Below are 26341 nucleotides of genomic sequence, written 5' to 3'. Positions count from 1 at the left end.
GAGCTGAAACCAAGAGTCTGATGCTTAAGTGACTGAGCCACCCAGGTGCCCCCAAAACTGGTTCTTCATGAGTGGTGCAAAGAATATGTGGTAAGAAAGGAAAGTGAAGTGCATGGGCCAGATCAGGAAGGGATTTTTTATGTAGAAGATAAAAATCAGTTATAAAAGGATAAAGATAAGTTCATGAAAACTTACTAATATAATACAAAAGACAATGAGAAGTTACTGAAGGGTTCTGAGATGGTGATAAAGGTCTAGGGAAGTTTAGCTATGCAAATGGAGTCAGGACATGGATCAAGGACATAACAGAGGAACTCTCTGGATGGATTTAGTAATGAATCTGTTCTTGAGGTAAGTGCACAGGAAAACATTGGAGGGGGTCATAAAAGATACTCCAGAAGAAGAAAGTATTTCAATTTTCTTTGGGGTATAATCAGATGACACAGATATAGATGTCTGAAAGACAGAGAAAGAAAGAAAGAAAGAAAGAAAGAAAGAAAGAAAGAAAGAAAGAAAGAAAGAAAGAAAGAAAGAAAGACTGGTCTAGTCGATTGGCATAAATGGCTGATAAATGCCCCAGCCTCATTTCAGTCTTTGCAAAATTAATTCAATAGTTTTTAGTACCTTTGTATCATTTTTATTATATTTATTTTTATTTTATATTATAAACATACTTTGAAGCTGACTATAAATTAATATATAGCATAGGGAATATAATGTAAGGCAAATAAAAACTATTTGTGAAATATTTTCTCTTGAATCCATCACCTTGCCATCTATTTCTTGAGCTCCTAATGAAATAAACTGAAGAATGCAAGAGAAAGTTAAAGTTTATGTAAAACAAAATAGTTTAAAACATTGAATGAGAAGCTTGTTCCTCTGAGTCAGGCATAATTATATAATGTGATGATCAAACATTTCCAACTGACTCATAATGATAACAATGATCAGTGAACTGCTGAATTTTATGATACAGATCAGCCCTGAATGTTGAGAAAGAAAATACAGCTTCTTTAATATTTTCTTAGAATCCTACAGTTTATTTCATTTCAGAGACTATTTAGTTCTTCCATCCTCCACTTAAGGCAGAAATATTTATGTATTAAGCATATCTCCCCGCAGACTTAGAGTGACAGAAAGGTCACAAATATTAACAATAAAAATGACTAAGAGCAACAACTAGTGAGTGAATTTTATGTACAAGGGCTTTAGTTAGTATTTTTATATACATTATAATTATAATTCCAACCATTAAGTGTTCCATCTAATATTAAGCCAAATTTCTCAACCTATAACTTTTATTATAAGTTTATGGCTAAATAATTAGCCTTAATCATGCTTCCTAGGGGGAAAAATTAAAATTACTATGTATAGCACTTAATAAAAGTAATTTTGGATTTTTTTAATGTTTCGTCTCAATCATCACATCACCCCTGTGAAGTAGGGGCAGTTACTATTTTTCACATTTTTCAAGAAAAGGAATTATGCCATAGGGAAGGTCAGTAACTTTTCCAAGGTTGCAAATGTAATAGTTGATGGAGCTGAGGATCGATTTCAAAACCCAGGTTTTAACTTACCACTTGTCCCTGAGACATGGTCTGTGTAGGCTGACAAAACCAGGTTTCTAAACTTCCTGATGAGTCAGATTTCAAGCCACTAAAGTAAAATGTCATGCCATGAGGCTGTGAACCTATTCCAGGCAAATCACTCCAACATGTGCTCAGTATGACTGAACCTTTCCTCCATTCAAATTTCTACACAGTCTATCCATAGACTGATGAATGGATAAAGAAGATGTGGTACACACACACAGTGGAATATTACTCAGCCATAAAAAAGGAATGAACTCTTGCTATTTGTAAAGATGTGGAAGGAACGACAGAGTATTACACTAAGTGAAATAAGTTCAGTCAGAGAAAGACAAATACTGTATCACTTCATTCTAATGTGGAATTCAAGAAACAAAACAGATGAACACAGGGGGATAAAAAAAAGAAAGCCAATCAGGAAACAGATTTTTAATTACAGAAAACAAAATTGATGGTTACTGGAAGGGACGTGAGCAGGGAGATGGGATAAATAAGTGATGGGGATTAAGGAGGGCACTTGTGATGAGCACTGGGTGTTGTATGTAAGTGCTGAATCACTAAATTCTACACCTGAAACTAATATTACACTATTTGTTAATTAACTGTAATTTAAATAAAAACTTGAAAAAAAATAATGATGGATACACTAGGAATTTATTAAAATATTTTTCATCTTTAGAAAAACTTTAATATCTAAAATATACTTGTATTTATGCAACTAAAATCTTTAGTTTACACAAAAGCAGAATCACTTTATTTGGGAAATTGTGTGTTTCTCTAGCTTACATTAGTGAACCACCTTTCCTTTGTACACGTCGCTGTAGCTTCATTCAAGTTGGATTCAATATTTAAGGCATGCTTTTTCAAAAGCAGTTACTTTATAACCATATGTGGTAGAGTATATTGTGGGATATTCAGAAAATATTGATAATAAAGTTCTTTTTCTGACATAATTTGCATTCTAGTAAGAAAAACAGGGCACAGTAGAATAATACAGTCATTAGACTCAACCAAATAGAATAAAATCATGTAAAACATTACACTTATATTAAAGGAATGCTGGAATTAATGCGACTAGAATCAATGATTTGAATAAAAATGATTAGGCAAGGAAAGCATCTAAAAGGAAAATGCTGTAAACCATGTTCAGCAAGACATAGTAAATTTGACTTGTTCCTCAAAATCAAATAGGCTCTTCTAAGGGTGGGCCAAAATACAGGCAAAGATGCAAAACTAACAAAATATCCACCTTAAATCTCTGAAGAAATATAAATCTATGTACATACTCTTACATACATACACATAAAGCATACTGGCAGATTTCTTTTTTCTTTTTTTAAAGATTTTATTTATCCATTGGACAGACAGTAGTAGTAGACACAAGTAGGCAGAGAGGCATGCAGAGAGAGAGGAAGGCAAGCAGGCTTCCCGCTGAGCAGAGAGCCCGATGCGGGGCTCGATCTCAGGACCCTGGGATCATGACCTGAGCCGAAGGCAGAGGCTTTAACCCACTGAGCCACCCAGGCGCCCCTACTGGCTGATTTCTAATTCTTATATGACCTACTTTCTTCATTCACTTGAAAAAAATAGAGAGTAAGATATAAAAACACAGAATTTTTAAAATAAATTTTTCTTTCTTTTCTTCCTTTTCTTTCTTTCTTTCTTTCTTTCTTTCTTTCTTTCTTTCTTTCTTTCTTTCTTTCTTTCTTTCTTTCTTTCTTTCTTTTCTTTTTTTAGAGAGAGTACAAATGGGGGAAGGAGGAGCAAAAGGAGAAAAAGAGAGAAAATTCCAAGCAATTCGCCCTCAACATGGAGCTCAGTCTCACAACCCCGCGATCATGACCTGAGCTGAAATAAAGAGTCAGACGCTTAACCAAATGATCCACCCAGCCACCCCTAGAAATAGAATTTTTAAGAAAAATATGGCTTTGGTTAAATTGTCAATCTGATCTTTCTTTGTATGGAAAAGTGGAAAAAAAAAACTCTGAGTCATAAATTTGATTTGAGTCATGTTCCTTGGTAAGTAACATGGTTGCTGATTTTTCTCATATTGACAGACATTCTTTCCATTTGATTTTTTTTTTTTTTTTTTTTGGTTTACATCACCTTTGGACCGCAGAGAAAAATAGCAGATGGTGTCCCACAGAGTCATATGTTTTCATTAAATTTCTTATGAAAACCAAAGTAAGTTATGCTGATTAAAATGATGGATGGAATCCAAAAGTCCTCACAGATTTATAGATAAAATCATCTAAGTTATAAATATATCCATTCAATGAAAACACGTATCAGGCATTAAAGGCAATGACTGGAACAGGTGGAAGAAGGCGGCAAAGAAAGTTAGCCATGAAATTCAGTGCAGCAGAAATAGCAGAAAGACAAACAATAGGAATGTATGTTAATGTCAAAAATTTAGTGTAGCATGGTGAAGGAACTATCAAATTGCAATCTTGTGTAAGGGCAAAGAGCATATAAACTTGTATTTCTGATGACTTCTTTAAAGAGAAAAAAATATTATAAATAATAATAAAATAAATTTAGTAAATCTGGCCATGATAATCAGGGGCTATATATCTTGTTCCTTTGAAATCTGATATATGACTTTCAAGAAATTTGACCAAATTAATACCTTCTCTCAACAGTCTGAATAGTGTGAATGACACACAGAGGCTTTATTTTTATACTGAATGAGTGAAAAAAAAAAAGCATCACTTTATGAAAACATCATCATCATACCCTGCAGTATATGGCATATGGTATGGTTTCAGACTAACATTATTTCTCTTAAATATTACATGACAAATCATAATAAAATTTGCGATGGCAGCCAAAGTTGGGGAAAGTCATCTAAATATTATACTAATCATTACTGCGTCCATTCCTAGTGTATCCAACTGACTTTTAATTTTGATCATTTAAAGTGAAAAAGGAAAAAATAAAAATAAAAGGAGTTCTTGATGAATAGTTTTATTTCTTTCATTAAAAAATTTAACACTAGCATTTTATTTTTTTTTAAAGATTTTATTTATTTGATAGGCAGAGATCACAAGTAGGCAGAGAGGCAGGCAGAGAGAGAGAGAGAGGAGGAAGCAGGCTCCCCACTAAGCAGAGAGCCTGAAGCAGGGCTCGATCCCAGGACCCTGGGATCATGACCTGAGCCAAAGGCAGAGGCTTTAACTCACTGAGCCACCCAAGCACCCCTAATACTTGAGGTACAGTTATTTTTCTCATATAGTTAATAATCACCAATTCTAATATAGAGAATTTAAGGCAGCTGAGTTGAAGCAGTCATTACGTGTCTTATTAACATTCAGGAACAACTGATTCAGGGAAAAGAGGCTACTATATGGGGGGGGGTGTAAAAATGTTAAGTTTTAGAATGTGTTCAAATTTAATGTTTTATCAATTAAATGTTTTATCAACCACTATAAACATAGAATGTTATATGCAAATCTCACAGTAATCACAAGGCAAAAACTTGCAATAAATACATAAGAGAAAGTGACAAAGAAGTCTGAAAATAACAATAAAGAAAACCATCAAATAAGGAAGGAGAAAGAGAATAGAGAGGAACAACAAAAACAGCCAGAAAACAACAAATTGGAAATAAGTAAATACCTATCAATAATTACTCTAAATAAAAGTGAAATAAATTCTCTAATCAAAAGACAGAGTGGCCCAATGAATGCAAAAACAAAATGCATCTATATTCTGGCTACAAGAAACTAACTTCAGAAGTAAGGATACACATAGATTGAAAGGGAAGGGAGAGAGATAGATATTCCATGCAAATGGAAATAAAAATAAAGCTGGTGTAGCTATACTCAGAGAAAACAGACTTAAACAATGTAATAAAGGACAAAGAAGAACATTACATAATGATACAGGAGTCAATCTGGCAAGAAGATACAACATTTATAAATACATATGCACCCAACATAGGAGCACCAAAACATATATAGCAGATACTATCAAAGCTAAAGGAAGAAATTGACAGCAATACAATAATAGTAACGGCTTTTAACATCCCCCTTACATCAATGGAGAGATCAGCCACACAAAAAATTAGTAAGGAAACAATGGCCTTAAATGACACATTAGACCAGATGAACTTCATAGATATATCCAGAATATTCCATTTAAAAGCAGGAAAAATACACATATTTTTCTGAAGTGCTTGTGGAACATTCTCCAGGGGAGATCATATGTACTGTCACAAAACAAGTCTCAATAAATTTGAGAAGACTGAAATTATATCAAGCATCTTTTCTAACTACAATGGTATAAACTAAAAATCAATTACAAGGAGAAAACTGGAAAAACTATATGTGAAGATTAAACAACATGTTACTGAAAAACCAATGGGCCATCATAGAAATCAAAGGAAAAATCAGGAAATAGCTAGACACAAATGAAATCAGAAACACAATATACCAAAATCTATGGATGCAGCAAAAGTAGTTGTAAGAAGGAAGTTCATAGTGATACAGGTTTACCTAAAGAAACAAGAAAACTCTCAAATAAATATTTAACTTCACACTTAAAGGAATTAGCAAAAGAACAAATGAAGCCTAAAGTTAGGAGAGGGAACAAAACACTAAAGATCAGAACAGAAATAAGTGAAACAGAGATGAAAAATTCAATAAAAATGGTCAATGAAATAAGAGCTGATTCTTTGAAAGGATAAACAATACTGACAAACTTTTAGCTAGACAATCCAAGAAAAAAGGGGGGGGGCTCACATAAAATTAGAAATGAAAAAGCAATTACAGAAATACAAAGTATTATAAGAGACTACAATAAATAATTACACAACAGATTGGACAAATTAGAACAAACGGCTAAATTTCCAGAAATGCACAATTTTCCAAGACAGAATCATAAAGAAATATAAAATCTGAATAAACCAATTTCTAGTAAGAAGACTGAATCAGTAATCAGAAACCTCCCAAGAAAGAAAAGCCCAGGATCAGACAGTTTCACTCGTTAATTCTACCAAATATTCAAAAAAGAGTTAATATCTATCCTTCTAAACTCTTCCAAAACAAACTGAAGAGAACTAAACACTTCAAAACTCATTTTACAAGACCATCACTATCTTAAAACCAAAACCAGATAAGGACACCACAGAAAAAGGGAAATTTCAGACAACATTCTTGATGAGCATAGAGGCAAAAATTGTCAACAAATATTAGCAAATCAATTTCAACAAAACATTAAAAGAATTATACAGCATAATCAAGTGGGATTTACTCCAGGGATGCAAAAAGGGTTCAACATCTGCAAATCAAAGTGACACAGAGCATTAACAAAATGAAGAGTAAAAATCATACAATCACCCCAGATGGAGAAAAAGCATTTGACAAAATTCAACATCAATTATGATAAAAATTCTCAACAAAATGAATATAGATAGAATACAGTTCAACATAATAAAGGCTATATATGACAAACCCACAATGAATAACACTTAATGGCAAAAAGCTGAAAGCTTTTCCTCTAAAATCAGGAATGAGACAAGGATGGCCACTCTTACCACTTACATTCAACATAGTATTGTAAAGTTCTAGCCACAACAGACTTGAAAATTGGAAAGGAATGAAATAAAACCATCTCTATTTGTACATGCTGTAATACTATATGCAGAAACCATAAATTCTTTACCAAAAAATTGTTGTAGAATACAAAACTGTTATAAGATATAAGACATATACAGAAATCTGTGGTGTTTATATACTATAATAAACTACCAGAGGAGAAATTAAGAAAACAATCTCATTTAAAATTGCATCTTAAAAAAAAAAAATCTAGTAATAAATTTAACCAAGGAAATGAAAGCCTTGCACACTGAAGACTCTAAGACACTGATGAGAGAAACTGAAGAAGAAGAAGGAAAAAAGAAAACCGAAGAAGACCAAAATAAATGGAAAGATATTCATGCTCATGAATGAAAGATATTCATGCTCTGAAAACTATAGAACACTTATGAAAGAAATTGAGTAAGTATACAACCGGAAGAACATTCCATGCTCATTGATTGCACAAGAACAAATATTGTTAAAATGTCTATACTACCCAAAGCATTCTGCACATATAATGATACCAGCATTTTGCACAGAGCTGGAGCAAACAATTCTAAAATTTGTATGAAACCAGAAAAGACCATGAATAGCAAAAGTACTGATGAAAAAGAAAATTAAAGCTGGAGGTATCAGAATTCCAGACTTCAAGCTGTATTACTTCAAGTTGTAAAAATCAAAACAGTATGGTACTGGCACAATAACAGACACAAAGATCAATGGAACAGAAGAGAGAACCCAGAAGAGGACCCTCAACTCTATGGTCAACTAATCTTCAAGAACACAAGAAAGAATATCTAATGAAAAAAAGATTATCTCTTCAACAAATAGTGCTGGGAAAATTGGACAGACAGCTATATGCAAAAGAAGGAAACTGGACCACTTTCTTACATCATACACAAAAATAAATTCAAAAAGGATGAAGGACCTATATGTGAGACAGGAATCCATGAAAATCCTAAAGGAAAACACAGGCAGTAACCTCTGTGATCTTGGCCACAGCAGCTTCTTGTTGAAGTGTCTCCAGAGGCAAAAATGAACTATTGGGACTTCATCAGGATAAAAAACTTTTGCACAACAGAGGAAACAATCAACAAAACTAAAAGGAACAGGAGAAGATAGTTGCAAATGACTATCAAATAAAGGGCTAGTATCCAAGATCTATAAAGAACCCATCAAACTCAATACCCAAAGAACAAAAAAATCCAGTCAAGAAATGAACAAAAGACATGAACACACATTTCTCTAAAGAAGACATCCAAATGGCTAACAGACATTAAAAAAAAAAGAAAGAAAGAAAGAAAAGAAAGAAAGAAAGAAAAGAAACGAAAGAAAAAGAAAAAAAAACCTCAACATTACTTGGCATCAGGGAAATACAAATCAAAGCCAGAACGAGATACTACCACACACCAGTCAAAATGGCTAAAATTAACAACTCAGGAAACAAAAGATGTTGGCAAGGAGAAAGGGGAACCCTCTTACACTGTTGGTGGGAATGCAAGCTGGTGCAGCTACTCTGGAAAACAGTATGGAGGTTCCTCAAAAAGTTAAAAGTAGAACTACCCTATGGCCCAGCAATTACACTCCTAGGTATTCATCCAGAGGATACAAAACAGTTATTCAAAGGGGCACGTGTCCCCCAATGTTTATAACAGCAATGTCCACAACTGCCAAAATATGGAAAGAGCCCAGATGTCCATTGACAGATGAATGGATGAAGAATATGTAGTATATATACACAATGGAAATTTTAAAAAATGAACTCTTGCCATTTGAACAACGTGGATAGAACTAGGGTGTATTATGCTAGGTGAAATAAGTCAGAGAAAGACAAATACCACATGATTTCACTCATATGTGGAATTTAAGAAATTAAATGTCCATAATACCCAAGGCAATTTACAGATTCAATGCAATCTCTATGAAAATTCCAATGCCATCTATCATTGAACTAAAAAAAGTAATTCTAAAATTTGTATAGAACCACAAGAAATCCCAAATAAGCAAAGCAATGCTGGGAAATAAAAACAATGCCGGAGGTATCATGCTCCCCGATTTAAACTATACTACAAGGTTGTACTGGCATAAAAACTGACATACAGATCAATAGAACAGAATCAAGAACCCAGAAATAAATGCACACTTAACAGACAACTTACGGCAAAGGAACCAAGAGCATAAAATAAAGCATAGTCTCTTCGATAAGGGGTGCTGGGAAGATAGACAAACAGTCATGTGCCAAAAAAACAAAGAAAGAAAAAAAAGAAGAGAAATGAAACTAGAACGCTATTACACAAAATCCATAAAAATTAACTTAAAATGGATTAAAGACTTGAATGTAAGACCTGAAATTTAAAATTCCTAGAAGACATATGCAGTAAACCCCTTGACAATGGTCTTAGCAATCTGTTTCTGGATCTGACTCCAAAGGCAAGGAAAACAAAAGTCAAAATAAATAATTGGGACTATATCAAACTAAAAAGTTTATGAAAGAAACCCACAATAAAAACAAAAAGTCAACCTACTGAATGAGAAAAAAAAATTGAAAATCATAAATCTGATGAGATTAATATCCAAAATAAACAAAGAATTCATACAGTCAACAATTAAAAAAAACAATCAAACAATCTGATTAGAAATGGGCAGAAGATCTGAATTGACCTTGTTCCAAAGAAGACATACAGATGGCAAACAGATACATGAAAAGATGTTCAAAAATCACTGATCATCTGGGAAATGAGCTACCACCTCACACCCATTAGAATGACAATCACCCCCCTCCCCCCCCGCAAAAAAAGACAAGTCTTAGAGAAGATGTGGAAAACAGGGAATGTAAATTGCTGTAGCCATACTGGAAAACAGTATAGATTTCTCAAAAATTTAGGAATACATCTAGAATATAATCCAGCTATTCAACCTATGGATATTTAAAGAATATGAAAACACTAATTTGAAAAGATATATTTACTCCTATGATCACTGTGCATTATTTACAATAGCCAAGATATGGAAGCAACCCAAGTGCCCATTGATAGATGAATAGGTAAAGAAGATGTGGTGTATGTACACAATGGAATATTACTCAGCCATAAAAAGAATGAGATCTTGCCAACTGTGAGAATATGAATGGACCTAGAGAGTATTAGGCTAAATGAAATAAGACAGACAGAGAAAGACAAATACTATATGATTTCACTTATATGGGAAACCTAAAAAGCAAACAAAAAACAAAAAAAGCAGGAACAGTCCCATACATACAGAGAACAAACTGGTAGTTCCCAAGAAGAGAAGGGGGTGGAGGGAGGGGCAAAAAAGGAGAAGGAGAAGGAGAGATGCAGGCTTCCAGCTACTGACTGTGTAAGTCACAGGGACAAAAAGTACAACATAAGCAATACAGTTGATGGTAGTATAATAGTGGATGGTGACAGATCGTGACTGTGATGAGCATAGCATAATGTATAGAGTTGTTGAAATGCTATGTGGTACATCTGAAACTAATGTAACATTGTAAGTCAACCATGCTTTAATTTTTTAAAAAAACTGAACACACAACCAAAACAATAGCAACAACAAAAACAGAAATAGCTCAGAAAACGAACTGGTGGTTGCCAGACAAGAGGGGGATATGGGGATGGGTGAAGCATGTAAAGGGGATTAAGAGGTAGGAACTTCCAGTTATAAGATAAAAAAGTCACCAGGATGAAAAGTACAGCATTGAGAAAATAGTCAATAAAATTATAATAACTTTGTATAGTGAAGATGGTGATGACGCTCACCATGGTGAGAACTGTGTAATGTATAGAATTGTTGAATCATTGTGTTGTCCACCTGAAACTCAAAAATGTTAAAAATAGAATTATCCCATGATCCAGTAATTATACTATCGTGTATTTATCCAAAAATACAAAAAAATTAATTCAAAGGGATACATGTCCTCCCATATTTATTGCAGCATTATTTATAAAGGCCAAACTATGGGACACCTGGGTAGCACACTGGGTTAAGTATCTGACTCTTGGTTTCATCTCAGGTCAGGATCTCATGGTGGTTAGACTGAGCCCTGCATTGGGCTCTGCACTTGGCACAGAGTCTGCCTGAGATTCTCTCTCTCTTCCTCTGCCCCTTCCACTTGTGTGTTTTCTCTCTCTCTCTCAAGTAAAAAATATTAAAAAAAAAAAAAATACCCAAAGTGCATTGGGCAGCCCAAGTGTCCATCGACTGATAAATGAATAAAGATGTAGTATCTATATACACAGAAGAATATTTTTCAGCCACGAAAAACAATGAAATCTTGCCATTTGCAACTACATGGATGGAGATAGAGAGTTTAATGGTAAGTGAAATAAGTCAGTCAGAGAAAGACAAATGTGTGGAATTTAAGAAACAAAAAAATGAGCAAAGGAATAAAAAAGACAGAAAGAGACAAATCAAGAAGCAGACTCTGAACTATAGAGAACAAACTGATGGTTACCAGAGGGGAGGAGGGTGAATGGGTGGTGAGGACTAAGAGTATACTTACCACGGTTAGCACTGAGTAATGTATAGAATTGTTGACCCACTACACTGTACACCCGAAACTAATAGAACACTGTATGTAACTAATAGAACACTGTATGTAACTTACTTAAAAAAATGAAACTAACATAATATTGTATGTCAACTATACTTCAATAATTAAAACAATTGAAAATTTTTCAAAAAAAAAAAAAAAAGGATGAATGACTAGATGATGTCCCCGAGGAAGTGGGGACACAGAGTAAAGAACAGGGTTTCAAGTTTCAGACCTGAAGCACTCTGAAGTAGAGAGCTTAGGGGGATGAGAATAAATAAGTTGAAGAAAGTGTATTAGAGCAATCACTGAAGTAGAAGAAAACCGAAGAGAGGGGCCTATTCTGGAAAATCATGTAATAAAAATGCTCAGTGAACCTATTTGGGCATAAAATTCATTCCTTATTTAGGATTATTTTCTTTTTCTTTCCTTAGGATTATTTTCTTAACCTATAAGATGTAGAAATACGAGGCCCATTTGATAAAACTGTTGAAAACGCAAGTTCCAGGAAAACAGATCTGTAGTATTCCACTGGAGATGCTAATTAATATCTAGTCTAATTAATCAGTGCTTTCTGAATTCAGTTTTCCCACTGTTTATTAATTTACCTAGGTATAATCAAAGAGTTCATGTTAATTGTCAAAAGCATCATTACTGGGGCGCCTGGGTGGCTCAGTGGGTTAAGCCGCTGCCTTCGGCTCAGGTCATGATCTCAGGGTCCTGGGATCGAGTCCCACATCGGGCTCTCTGCTCAGCAGGGGGCCTGCTTCCTTTCCTCTCTCTGTGATCTCTTCCCTTCCTCTCTCCTACTGTGATCTCTCTCTGTCAAATAAATAAATAAAATCTTAAAAAAAAAAAAAGCATCATTACTGAAAAAGTGTAAGGATTTTGGCAATAAACTTCATAAAAGAGATAACCATATCAATTAATAAAGTAAACAGAAGAAAAGTAAAGTCTGTGCTCAAAAAAAGAGATAACAATAATATTCACCAGATTTACATAAATTAAGTCACATATTATTCTTAGACAGCAATTTGTCTCTGTTATATTTATTATGATTTCATTGTTTCATTTTATTATTCACTTGTTTATTTGTTGTCTATTCTAGCAAAGAACAAGCTATATGAAAAGGATTATTTTTGTCTTATTCATCCCTATATCCCCAGAACCAAACACAGTGCTTGACTTTTAACAAATAAAAATGAATCAAAACAGGGCACCTGGATGGCTCAGTTGGTTAGGCGACTGCCTTTGGCTCAGGTCATGATCCTGGAGTCCCAGCATCGAGTCCCGCATTGGCCTCCCTGCTTGGTGGAGAGTCTGCTTCTCCCTCTGACCCTCCCCCTTCTCATACTTTCTCTCTCTCAAATAAATAAATGATATCTTTTAAAAAAAATGAATCAAAACAATAAGAAAGACAGACTAAGTCATTTGACAAGACATTTGTACTAGAGAAATCTAGATCCTGTTAGGGCACAGGTAGCTAAGGCAACTCAGTGGTTTGCTGCACTGGCCAATTTTTCTAAACCAAAAATATTTTGCAGAGTCTAGCATTTGTCTGTCATATGGCTTGATAACAGAATATTAGAGGGACGTGTGGTGGCTCAGTTGGTTAAGCATCTGCCTTTGGCTCAGGTCATGACCCCAGGGTCCTGGGATCGAGTCTCGCATTAGGGTTCCTTGCTCAGCAGGGAACTTGCTTCTCCCTCTGCCTGCTGCTCCCCCATTCATGCCCCCCCCCCGACAAATAAATAAATCTTAAAAAAAAAAAAAGGAATATCAGAAATGGTGTAGTTAACAGATTTCAAGATACACCATAATCACAACCTTGAAACTTTTCTTCTTAATTTTTACCTTTACCTAAATGTCCTTGTACTGACCACCATGACATGGCACTGAGATCCTCCACTGCTATCCCAGGGACTGTGTCCACTGCAGAGAGCACTATATCACAGGTCATACTCTTTTCTCAGCCTGACCCACATCCAAGGACCAAACAATTCAGGATTATAAAGGCTTGGCCACCCCAGCCCAACTGGGGACACATCTGAAAAGCCACTGTAGCTCCCCATGGGGTATGTGGAAAGTGTCATTGGGCCTTCACCCCTCTGCACATTCCTGCCTCCTTGTACCCCTTCGTTAGGGGTTGATCTCTAGGGCATGTCTTATAAACCTCTTGAACACTAAAATTCGTGCAGAATCTGCCTCTCAAATAATCTCATCTGTGACAGCACTGGGACTGGTCTGAGAAAGCTGGTGATAGGATGGGGCTCCGCAGCTGGATCATTCACTGCCTGGCTGGTGACGTGGACCCTGTTCCTGGTGGGAGGTGGAGCAGAGAGAATGCCCGGCACAGGGGACAGTCCAACTGCTCAAACTCTCACCATAGTAGGGTCAGACAGTATATCTGCAGAAGGGAACTCTTTAGCTAGAATGATGTGTGAGGTGTTTGAGAAATACAGCAGAAATACTAACTATATGGACAACAGGAAAAGATCACAAAAAGTTGAGGACAAGCAATCATCAATGTAAAAACCAGAGGACCTCCCAAGTAGATATAAAAATGCTCTCAGATTCTACAGCTTCTGGGTGGAGAGAGCTAATAACCACGAATAAAGATTAATCATCACAGTATTCAAATACTCACAAACTTCAGCAAGGCAGGCCTGCTAAGTCAGGATCCTGGTTGGAACCTGACACAGGAGATATTTGGTTTGATGCCTCCCAAAATCTTGAATTCCCAGATTCCCTAAAACTTTCTGAAGCCACAAAAATGGTCTGCCCTTTCCTCCTTGGGAATCCTATACACAGAAGCTTCTCCCTCCTCAGACAACATGTACCACCCTAACTTTCATCTACCTTCACCTCGTCTCCAGACCCACAGGCCCATAACAAGGGTTATGTCACAATATAACCCACCTAGGACATATTAGGCCTAACAAAGAAAGAAAGAAAGAGGATATTCTACAAAGGAACTGCGAGATCTAGCTGGTTTATATTAACCAGAAGAGTATATATGTGATTAATTTCTGAGTGTGTTTGCTCAAAGAGGTTAGAATTTAACCATTAGTTAGATAAGAAAAAGTTTATTGATTTGAGATACTCTCCTGAACTATAGGATTTACAACCGGTAAGAATCTCAGATGGCATAAACTGACTTGTTAGAGTGGTTCCTGGAAACATGGGGAAAGTAATGGCTCCTATTAAATGCTGTTGAAATGCCAGAAATGCTATGGCAGATGGCAGAAGAGGGGATCACAAAGCTCTGAGAGCACATTCTAGAATACAAGTGCTATGTAAGGCCAGAAAACCCATCAGATATTATGTTCTCCCTGAGGACCCAGGAACCACACCATTTACCACACCATTTACCAAAGCCATAAGGAAGATATCAGTGAGAAGATATCCATATTAGCAAATTCTGTGGCGATTCCTTTCTGAAAGCCAGAACTGACAGAAGGGAATGCTGTTCTAGAACTGGGCTCATTGATAGCAATGGGGATGATAGGTCCAGATGAGGATCAGAAGCCATGAGAAGCCAGGAGAACCCAATTATCATAAGAACCCAATTATCATAGTGGGGGGCTGACACACAGAGAATTATTGAGGTAGTTTAAAGGATACAGCATCCCCAGGTACAAAACAGACAGCTGACAAGTCTACCAGTGAATGTGTACAATCAAAATAAATCAAGAATGAATGAACAAATCTGAGGGAAGTTGGCCCAAGGAAGTCACCATATCTTTTTCAACTACCATGCCTCAGCGAATTTTTGGACTCAGAACCCTCTAATGTAAGAAGCCAAAAATCCAGAAGGAAAGAAACTGCAACACCATGGTAAGAATACGGGGTAATAATTCCCTCAAACGTTCTCCAGTGGGACCTACAGCTCTTTATTCAGGTAACTATGCTCTGGGGGCAGGGAATACCCAAACATTTCAAGGCCACAGAGTTGACAATGATACCAGAAGACCAAAAGCCTCTATATGCCATCACCCTCCTCATTAGAGTAAAGGCATTTGGAAGTCAGTAATAAATGGAGCCTTGGCCAAGGTCTAGCTCATAACGGGTCCCATTCATTAGCACCACAGACTGACCTGGTGATTTTCTCAGTCCCCAAATGTATGATCGGAATAGACTAACACTATTAGTAACTGCCACAACACCCATATCAAGTCCGTGGCCTATGAGGTAAAGAGTATAATTATGAAGAAAGTTAAGAGGAAGAATCTGAAACTGCCCCACCCAACCCTGCGAATGCAGTAAGTAAAAACAGCAGCAAAGTATGGTGCGGTAGAGAGAGGCAGAAAGTAGTTTCCCCTTAAGTACCTAACTGGCACACAGGAATGATTCTAATGAAATTGTCCAAGGCTGTTGGTGGTTCTATGCTAAAGCCCAACTTCTCACTTTATCCACTACCATCATCTACCTTATCCTTCTCCCTTTATCCATCCCTTCTGTCCCCCCACCTTCCAAAGGGGTTCATTCTAAGGGCACTCCTTAATGCCATCTTAGAATGGGATTCCTGAGTAACTCAACTTGCAACAGTCATTTTTCACCTTGAATTTAGGTTACATTTTCTTTTTAAATAATCTTGGGCTTATCTTCAGGACCACTTCCCAATTTAATTGGGTAATGTTAGGTGTCACTTCTACAAAACTTTTCCCAAAGCAGCAGCATGCTAGAAACTACTTTGGAAAGTCTTTGTGAATCTTCTCTGGGAAGAATCTATGGTAGAACTCCTGATGTATAGGTATACTCTGCATTTAAAATTACTGATTTTGTCAATCATCACTTCTTTATCAAAGATCTTGGGTAATCCTTCAATACACTATTTGAAAAAAAAAAAAGCTTTTACTGACTCTGTATTGACACAGAGCATTCAAAATTAGCTCAAATCTCATTTTCTGAGGAAAGCTTTTCATTGATTCCAAATGGAATTATTTTCTTTTCATTTCATCAACACTTAAGTATATAAGCCATACAAACTGTTCATAAACTTGTTTAACAGCTTCTTTGAAAGTATACTGAAGTTGTATATATAGACTCTAAATTACACAAATAGACAATAAAGACAAACATGATAAGACCTGCATTTCCCTTTTATTTTACATAACATCGCAATGTTCTCTACATAATCTCCCAATTAACACTGCTATCTAAAAAGTTATGGGTAATTTCAAAACATTACATTTTATATAAGAAACTACTAGCAATTAACTGTACCATGCAATCTTGAGGTTAAACTGTACAGTTCCTCAACTGTTTCTATGAATAAGTACAGCTTAACCAAATAAGCTAATAACAATAATAAATAAATCAGGCCTATGTTTTTAAAAAGTAGCCCATACTAACTGGCAAATATACTCTGCCTTGAAACCTTAGGCAATGAGAGAGTCAACGCATTCTAAATATTGTGCAAGCTGACGAAAGCACTTTCTGCTGTTGCATACAACTTCTTAAAATTAAACCTTATAATAATAAAAAAAAAAAACCAAACTATGTCTCTAGTTACAGCTGATTCTACTGATGAGTTTATTTCTATGAAAAACCAAGGCAACATATAGGTTTTAAAATAACCCATGGTTTCTGTGGCTGCACAATAACAAATGGGATGGCTGTCCCATTACTGTGACAAAATTCTCTCAGAATACTTTACTAACGTATGGAAGTCTCTTTGCTGAAAGAAAAAAAAAATTGGAAAACTTCATAGTAGCACTTGGCCCACAATTAAATGTTACTTAAAATAGATGTAATAGAGTAATGCATTTTAGTCAAATAGTATAGACTTAATCGGAGACTCATGAATTGTGATTGGATGTCCTGGTTCTTAAACATCATTCTGGACTTGTGAATTATACGAACTCACACTCAATCCCCACTACCTACCACAAAAGGGTCAGATATACCCACAAAGATGACTGGAAACCACATTTTATTAGCAGCCAGAAACAAAGTACAGACTGCCAATCATAAAATAGCTTGCTCAGGTAATTTGGTCAGTGACCAGTGTCTCATTCACCATAATCATGTGTTTCAATAACCACACAATCTAAACATTTTCATAAAAGTATCTTCAGGAACAGCAACAAAGACAACATTTTTTGAGATAGATGCATGACTCTATCTTTAGGTCACTAATAATTAAGACTGTGTGTGTATGCATTTCATATAAATCACTTCTAATTACTAAATATACTACACCAAGCTTGGATACCTTCTATAGTTCATTATGTTCGGTTATCTTGAAATTTTTGAAATTCAATTCAAATATAAATAAAATAAAGATTATACATACTTGGAAGAAACTGCCTCCATGAATTCATCCAAAAATTCATCATATTCAGGACCTCTCACTCTTCTCTGCCGTAGCCCAATGTACAATGGATCTTTGAGTAAATCCTATTAAAAAAAGTTACCACAGATATAGAAACGATAGGGATGTCATTCACACTTTCTTTTTTTTTTTTTAAAGATTTTATTTATTTATTTGATATATATAGAGAGAGATCACAAGTAGACAGAGAGGCAGGCAGAGAGAGAGGAAGGGAAGCAAGCTCCCTGCTGAGCAGAGAGCCCAATGTGGGACTCGATCCCAGGACCCTGAGATCATGACCTGAGCCGAAGGCAGCGGCTTAACCCACTGAGCCACCCAGGTGCCCCTCATTCACACTTTCTGAGCTCAGTTTCCTCATCTACTGATGTACAGAAATGGAAAAAAAATCTTGCAATACTAAGTGAGAATTACTACTACAGTATTATTTTGTATTACACAGAATATGTCCAGAGTATATGTCAAATAGGAAAAAGAATTTTTTTTAAAGATTTTATTTATTTATTTGACAGACAGAGATTACAAGTAGGCAGAGAGGCAGGCAGAGAGAGAGAGGAGGAAGCAGGCTCCCTGGCTGAGCAGAGAGCCCGATGCGGGGCTTGATCCCAGGACCCTGGGATCACGACCTGAGCCGAAGGCAGAGGCTTTAACCCACTGAGCCACCCAGGAAAAAGAATCCTTAAACATTAAAACATTCTGTTTTATCTGGCAGAAATAAAAGGAATTAAAATCTTTTAGTGGTGCTAATTAGAAGAGTTCAATTCTCATTTTACAAGCAAAGTTTTTCACATAGAAAAGTAATACTGAGTTTTGAAATATTATATTAGTTTAGGAAGTGAAAAGATACCAATTCTTTTCTTAGATTTGCTTTGTTTCTGAAAGCAAAAATCAAAAACATTTTTTATACCTTTAGTATATTAGCTGGCTGATGTTTAAAATAAATTTTTAGCCTTAACTAAAGTTTTCTTAAACTTTTAAAACTTTACAAAGTTCAAGTTTTTTCTAAAACTGATAGATATAAGACATTGCTCTTACAAGTTTTAGTATATGGTATAATTTATATACTATAAAATACATAACAAAAGCTCCCAGTAAACTAGGAGTAGAAATGAACTTCCTCAACCTAATAGCGGGCATCTGAGAAAAACCCAGAGCTAACAACATATTTCACAGTGAAAGATTGAATGCTATTTCCCTAAACTGGAAACAAGACAAGAATATCTACTCTTTTTTAAAAAAAAAGATTTTATTTATTTATTTGTCAGAGGGAGAGAGTGCACAAGTTGGGGGAATGGCAGGCAGAGGGAGAAGAAGAATCCCCACTGAGCAAGAAGCCCAATGCGGGACTTGGTCCCAGGACCCTGGGATCATGACCTGAGGAAAGGCAGATGCTTAATGACTGAGCCACCCAGGCATCCCAAGGATATCTACTCTTGCCACTTCTATTCAACATGACATTGGAGAACCTAGCCATTACAATAAGGCAAGAAAAAGAAAATACAAGAATATGTATTAGAAAGAAGAAAGTAAACTTTTTATTTGTATATGCATGATCATGAACATGAAAAATATTTAGAAATCTACATACAAAATAATCCACTAGAAAAAATATGTGAATTTAACACAATCATGGGCTCTAAGACCAATATATACAAATCAACTATATCTCTATATACTAGCAATGAGCAGTTGAAAATGAAATAAAATATACAACTCCATTTACAATATCATTCCAAAACATAGAATTCACAAGGACATATTTCAGAAAATATGTGTAAGTATTATAGAGTGGAAACTACAAAATATTGCTGAATGAAGTTTTAAAAGACAAACTGTTTCTATGGGCCAGAAAAAAAAAATTACAGTCTATGTCATGTAATAGACACACTGTCATCTTCAGTGACCTGAAAAAACAATATACCTAAAGAATTGTGAATCTGGTGAAAGAGATATCCAGGCAGAATGCCAAATATGTAAACTGACTTGCCATAGTATATTAAAGTTAAAACAGGGGATGAGATGAAGAAGAAAATGTTCAGCTTGTGAGCAAAATTTAAAGAGAACATGGAAGGCACAGGACTTGCTTGTAAAGAATTTCCAAAGTAAAATAAGGTCTGGCGTCAAAAATCAAGTGTGTGGTTGTAACAAGTTTTGTGAAACTTACTTTAAATCATTAAAGTGGATTTAAAGTGGAGCCCAAAAAACCATCCTGGTTTGCTAAAAAGAGCTGGTTCTGCACACACGGACATGCTAGTCAATATAGGGAGGTCTGTTCTAAAAAGAATGATGAGTAAGTCCTTCCTCTAACAGCGTAAACATTAGTCTGATACATAGAAAGCTTAAGAAAAATTTAAGGGTGCTGTACTATTTGGATGATTTGGGACAGACACTTCAAAATGAACATTCTTATCTGCGCCCCCGACATTCCACAGGCGGAAAGCAGACAGAGAAAGCTGTTGAGCGCCAACACCACCATTTCTTATGGAAAAGGAGAGATATCTCAAAGGACAGACCCAGGAGCTCAGAGAGTAGACTCAAAGGCCTAAAAGAACAACGAACTACAGAACCATTCTAAGGAAACAGAACGAGGCCCCATTTAAAAAATATCCCGTGCCTTCAGGGTAGGTGGCCTGGCAACTTGAGTTCAGGGGCAATTCAGAATTGCCATGAACCACTGAGGGCAATATGATTTCCATTCATCCATTTCAAATTGAAGTGTGGATTATGATTATTCCATCCCTGTCTCTCCATCGAACTACAATGAGGAGCCACACCAACGGGCAGATCACAAGAAGCTTCATTTGCATCTAGAACTTATTTAGATGACAGGACCCTGAACTCTGTTATTAGTGTGATGAAACTTCTGGGAACCTAGGATGGAGATGTGCATATTTTACATGTGGACTGTGAACAATTTGTGAAGGACGATGGAGAAAGGCTGTGCCAAGCATCCTGGCCTTCCTAGCCATCCTAGTGAATCATAAACATTAATAAAACAATAACTGTTTTAAGTCACTAATTTTGGGGGTGGTTTGCTATGGAAAAATGATATGTTTTTGCAGGTCTTGTAATGTTAAAAGGTTAAACCATTTAAATGATCTGAGTTGGGATTTGCCTAGAGTCAATAGAAATTACAGCCCAGTTCATACCTATTGTCCTGGTATAATTATTAATAGCATCCTCTTTCAACGGTTTGGCCAATAGACTCAGTATAGAGACCCAATATAAGTGGGTCATCCCACTTATAATATACTGCATAGCAATGAGTTAAGGCTTTCCAGCTAGCTGTAAGTTAACATATTTAATCATATAAATGTATTTCAGATGAAATGTAAAATCCAAAACAGTGCTGTTGTAAAGCCCAGCTGTTTTGTGAGGCCTGAAAACAGTCCACTGGCAGGCTGCTGAACATATGGGGTTGAAGCACCAATGAGCTACCAATGGCTCCCAGAATAAGAACACTTTCTCCACATCTGGAATGTATTTGGATTTCTACAGTATGAATTAGACAAAGGACATAATTGAGAAAAGATGATAATGTGTTTTGCCTTTTCTCTCATTCTTTCCCATGCTAATAATTAAAGTGTGTATCATTAAGAAGTCTGACAACAATGAAGAGTCAATTATGAGGATTTATGAACACTTTATCTTGTTATCTTTGAATTAAATCAGGAAGTTATAAAATTCTTTCAGTCACAATGTCCCTGCCAAACTTACTGTCTTTTAAAAATTTCACGATAATTAAGCCTTGAATAATGAGGGCATTCTTGGAAATCTTACTGACCAAAAAAATTAGTATCTACAAAAAGCAATTTAACAAGATTACCCAGTTTTGATAATGGCTCCATCCACCAAATAGCCTGGCACAGAAGTGATACTAATTCATCGGATTAAAAACTTCTCAAGTACACATTTAAGGGATCTTTGTTGGAAAATAAATGAAAGACTTGAAATTAAGCAAGGACTTAAAAAAAAGTTGGACTTCTTTTAGCAACAATTGTCACATACAATATACGTGGTGTCACTAAAGATTTACAAGCATGAAAGAAGGAAAAAGAGTAGGGAAAAAATAGTAAAAGACAAAAATATATAGCAATAGAAGAGTTCCAAAAAGGAGATAAGGGGGGAATACATTGGTGAAGGTCATTACTTATGATTAGCAATAGCTCAATTTTGGAATCTTGGAAACTTTTATTTGAAGTATTTATTTATTTAATGCTAATAGAAATCATTATCAACTCTCACCTTGCTCCTTTTTCACATTCCTACCTTTCTAATCCAGTTTGAGAATTAAAAAATATTTTCTTACAAATGAAAAAAAAAGCAATAAATAAATAAATAAATAAGAAAGAAAGAAAACAAAATGAAAAAAAGTAATTTATTTTTCATTCCTAAATACACCTTGGTGTATGTTTAGGGTTGCCAGGCATTCTATATACAGGGACATGTCCTGAATTTAATGATTTTTATCCTGTGTCCTGTACTGACTTTGTCAGAATACCCTAAATATTCTGTATTCAGCTTTTTTCAATAAATTACAAAAATTTGGGTGCCTGGGTGGCTCAGTTGCTTAACCGACTGCCTTCTGCTCAGCTCATGATCCTGGAGTCCCAGGATTGAGTCCTACAACAGTCCTGGGGATCAGAAGTATATCTGCTTTTCCCTCTGACCCTCCCCCATCTCATGCTCTCTCTGTGTCTCTCATTCTCTCTCTCAAATGAAAAATAAAATTAAAAAAATAAAATAAATAACAAAATTTTGGTAGTCAGGAAAATTTTTAAAAAATATTTTAAGGTCTTCTTTATCATCAAAAAAGCAATATTACCTATCAGAAAATTTGAGAGGACTGAAAAGTAAAATTAAAAACAAAGAATACCAGTAATCTCTACCCGCTATTAGCATCTTGATAAATATTCTTCTAGGTCCTTTTCCCTATGTTTATGCATGCAGAATACTATCTTCTTTTTTTTTTATTTTATTTATTTATTTGACAGAGAGAAATTACAAGTACACTGAGAGGCAGGCAGAGAGAGAGAGGAGGAAGCAGGCTCCCTGCTGAGCAGAGAGCCCGATGCGGGACTCGATCCCAGGACCCTGAGATCATGACCTGAGCCGAAGGCAGCGGCCTAACCCACTGAGCCACCCAGGCGCCCAGAATACTATCTTCTAAATGTGCAACAATATCATAGACTGTTTTATAACCCTTTTCACAGAGCAATATATTTAGAAAGTTTTCATGTCACTAGATGAACATTTTAAAAGCTTGCAAACTGTATTAAAACTCTACCCTCCTAGAGAGGATGAACAAATTAATCTCTCAACCTAGGGACATCTAAGTATAAATCTTCCTGAACTTAACAATAGAATTACATCCCAATAAGCCCATCATAAACTGAAAACACTTCAGGTTAAAAATGCATTTAATACACCTCACTTAATGAACATCATATCTTAGTCGAGCCTCCCTTAAATGTGCTCAGAACACTTATATTGGGCTACACTTGGGCACAATCATCGACAAAAAGCCCATTTTTAATAACACGCTGGTATCTCATGTAATTTCTTGACTAGTATACTGAAAAACAGGATGGTTGTCTGGATACAGGATGGTTGTAAGTGTAGTGGCTGTTTAACCTCCTGACCACATGGCTGACCAGTAACTTGTTGCCTTTAACCAGCATCACGAGTGAGATCATACCACATACCACAGCCTGAAAAAAGATCAAAATTCAAAATCTGAAGTATGGTTTCTACTGAATGCGTATCGTTTTGGCACCTTTGTCAAGTCCAAAAATCAGAAGTCAAACCATCATAAGTCAGGAAACATCTGTGTATCTATTTTGTTGCAACATCAAGTAAAAGTATCTTTCCATATATATGTGTAGATGTATATGAAATATACACATAAATATATAATATGCAAATGTTAGATATATAAAAATAAATACATATATTTTCATATACAAAATGTCAAGCAGCATTCACCTGTATTTCTCTTTTAACACTTTTGGATGTTTATTATGTTTATTGACCATTTTTATTTCTTCATTTGTAAATTATCTGTGCCCTTATGCCCTTAGGCAATTTTATATTTCATATTTGACTTTTCTTACTGTCTTGAAAATGTTCTCTGAATATTAAGAACATTATTGTTTATCTGCCATAATGTTATGAATATTCCCCACTTCAGCATTTACTTTAAAATTTTATTTATAATATATAGATGATCATCTTCTTCATTGCCATTTACTCATTTTCAAATGAAAATAACAGGTTCTGAGGGGCGCCTGGGTGGCTCAATGGGTTAAGCCTCTGCCTTCAGCTCAGGTCATGATCCCAGGGTCCTGGGATTGAGCCCCGCATCGGTCTCAAATAAATAAATAAAATCTTTTTTTTTTTTTTTAAATCAGGTTCTGTAAAGGATATATAATTTTGGCTATTTTTCTGGCTCATATAATCAATACAATTAAGGAAACTAACTGCTTGGGTGGTGGTTAAGCATCTGACTCTTGGCTTCAGCTAAGATCATGATCTTACAATCATGGGACTGAGTCCTGTGTCAGGCTCTGTGCTCAGTGTGGAGTATGCCTCAGACTCTCTCTCCCTTCCATTCTCTCTCTCTCTCTCTCTGTCAAATAAATAAATAAATAAATAAAAGGAAACTAACTGCCAACATTTAGCCAAGAGTCTGAGGCATAAAATTTTAAATATTGCATAAAATCAACACTTTAAATGTCAGCAAGCATATGAGCTAGCATGAATGTTAAAAAGTGGTAGAAATAAAAATGATTAAAATTTGACTGTGATTCAGTAAGTCTGGAGCAAGGCCCAGGATTTGGTATTTTTAACACATGCCCCTGGTGATTCTAAAGTGAACATATATTGAGAACGAGTAATTTCAAATTTATATTATTAAGTTAAAATAAAAGTATTCTACTTCCCAAAAGGTTCCTGTCTCAGGTAAATACCTTGTCTACTTTAGTTTATATAATGGGTATTCCTAAAATACACCACAAATTCCAAGGACTTCTGGATAGTTTCAGTGCATGTAAAGCCAAACTGAAGAAAGACCCCACCTTGTTCCCAAAGCATTGGTGTAGTATTTCAAAAAACAAAGAAATTCTTGATATGATCCATTATCACCTAATTTAGAGAAGGTGAGATAAAAATAGATAAAGAAGAAAAAACACACGACACTCTAAGCTGAAAGCCTGGAATCTAAGTAATCTTTTCTCCTCTGGCTTTATGAAATGACTAGTGCTCATTCCAGTGCAGGATCACTTGTCTGCAATGACAAGAAATTCCATACTGTGAAAGGAAAAAGACAGAAAAGAAGTGTGTGAGAGGAGGGGGAGGGCACACGTGTGAGAGGAGGGGGAGGGCACACGTGTGTGAGGAGGGGGAGGGCACGTGTATGAGAGGAGGGGGAGGGCACGCATGTGAGAGGATGGGGGGCATGTGTGTGTGGGGGGGAGGGCATGTGTGTGAGAGGAGGGGGAAGGCAACTGTGTGAGAGGGGAGGGCACGCGTGTGAGAGGAGGGGGGGCACGTGTGTGAGGAGGGGGAGGGCATATGTGCGAGAGGAGGGGGAAGGCAACTGTGTGAGAGGAGGGGAGGGCACACGTGTGAGAGGAGGGGGAGGGCACGCATGTGAGAGGATGGGGGGCATGTGTGTGAGGAGGGGGAGGGCATGTGTGTGAGAGGAGGGGGAAGGCAACTGTGTGAGAGGGGAGGGCACGCGTGTGAGAGGAGGGGGGGCACGTGTGTGAGGAGGGGGAGGGCATATGTGCGAGAGGAGGGGGAAGGCAACTGTGTGAGAGGAGGGGAGGGCACACGTGTGAGAGGAGGGGGAGGGCACATGTGTGTGAGGAGGGGAGGGCACACATGTGAGAGGAGGGGAGGGCACACATGTGAGAGGAGGGGGAGGGCACGTGTGTGAGAGGTGGGGGAGGGCACGCATGTGAGAGGATGGGGGGCACACATGTGAGGAGGGGAGGGCACACATGTGAGAGGAGGGGAGGGCACGCGTGTGAGAGGAGGGAGAGGGCACATGTGAGAGGAGGGGAGGGCACACGTGTGAGAGGAGGGGGAGGGCACACCTGTGTGAGGTGGGGGGAGGGCACGCATGTGAGAGGACAGGGGGCACACATGTGAGGAGGGGAGGGCACACATGTGAGAGGAGGGGAGGGCACGCGTGTGAGAGGAGGGAGAGGGCACATGTGTGTGAGGAGGGGGAGGGCACGCATGTGAGAGGAGTGGGAAGGCACATGTGTGAGAGGATGGGGAGGGC

General features: G+C 36.6%; 1 protein-coding gene across 1 annotated transcript in view; it reads right to left on the bottom strand.

The window, feature by feature from the left end:
• Positions 1-26341, bottom strand: part of ME1 (malic enzyme 1) — a 181133-nt gene that overhangs the window by 75687 nt on the left and 79105 nt on the right. Inside the window, exon 6 of the mRNA XM_082731694.1 lies at positions 18016-18119. Coding sequence (XP_082587820.1) covers positions 18016-18119 — 104 coding nt within the window. The remainder of the gene's footprint in view (positions 1-18015; positions 18120-26341) is intronic.

Source organism: Mustela nivalis (assembly GCF_964662115.1).
Source record: "Mustela nivalis genome assembly, chromosome: 5".
In the NCBI taxonomy this organism is placed as follows: Eukaryota; Metazoa; Chordata; class Mammalia; order Carnivora; family Mustelidae; genus Mustela; species Mustela nivalis.
The sequence above is the reverse complement of the archived record's forward strand: the minus strand, read 5'-3'. Positions and strand labels throughout refer to the sequence as shown.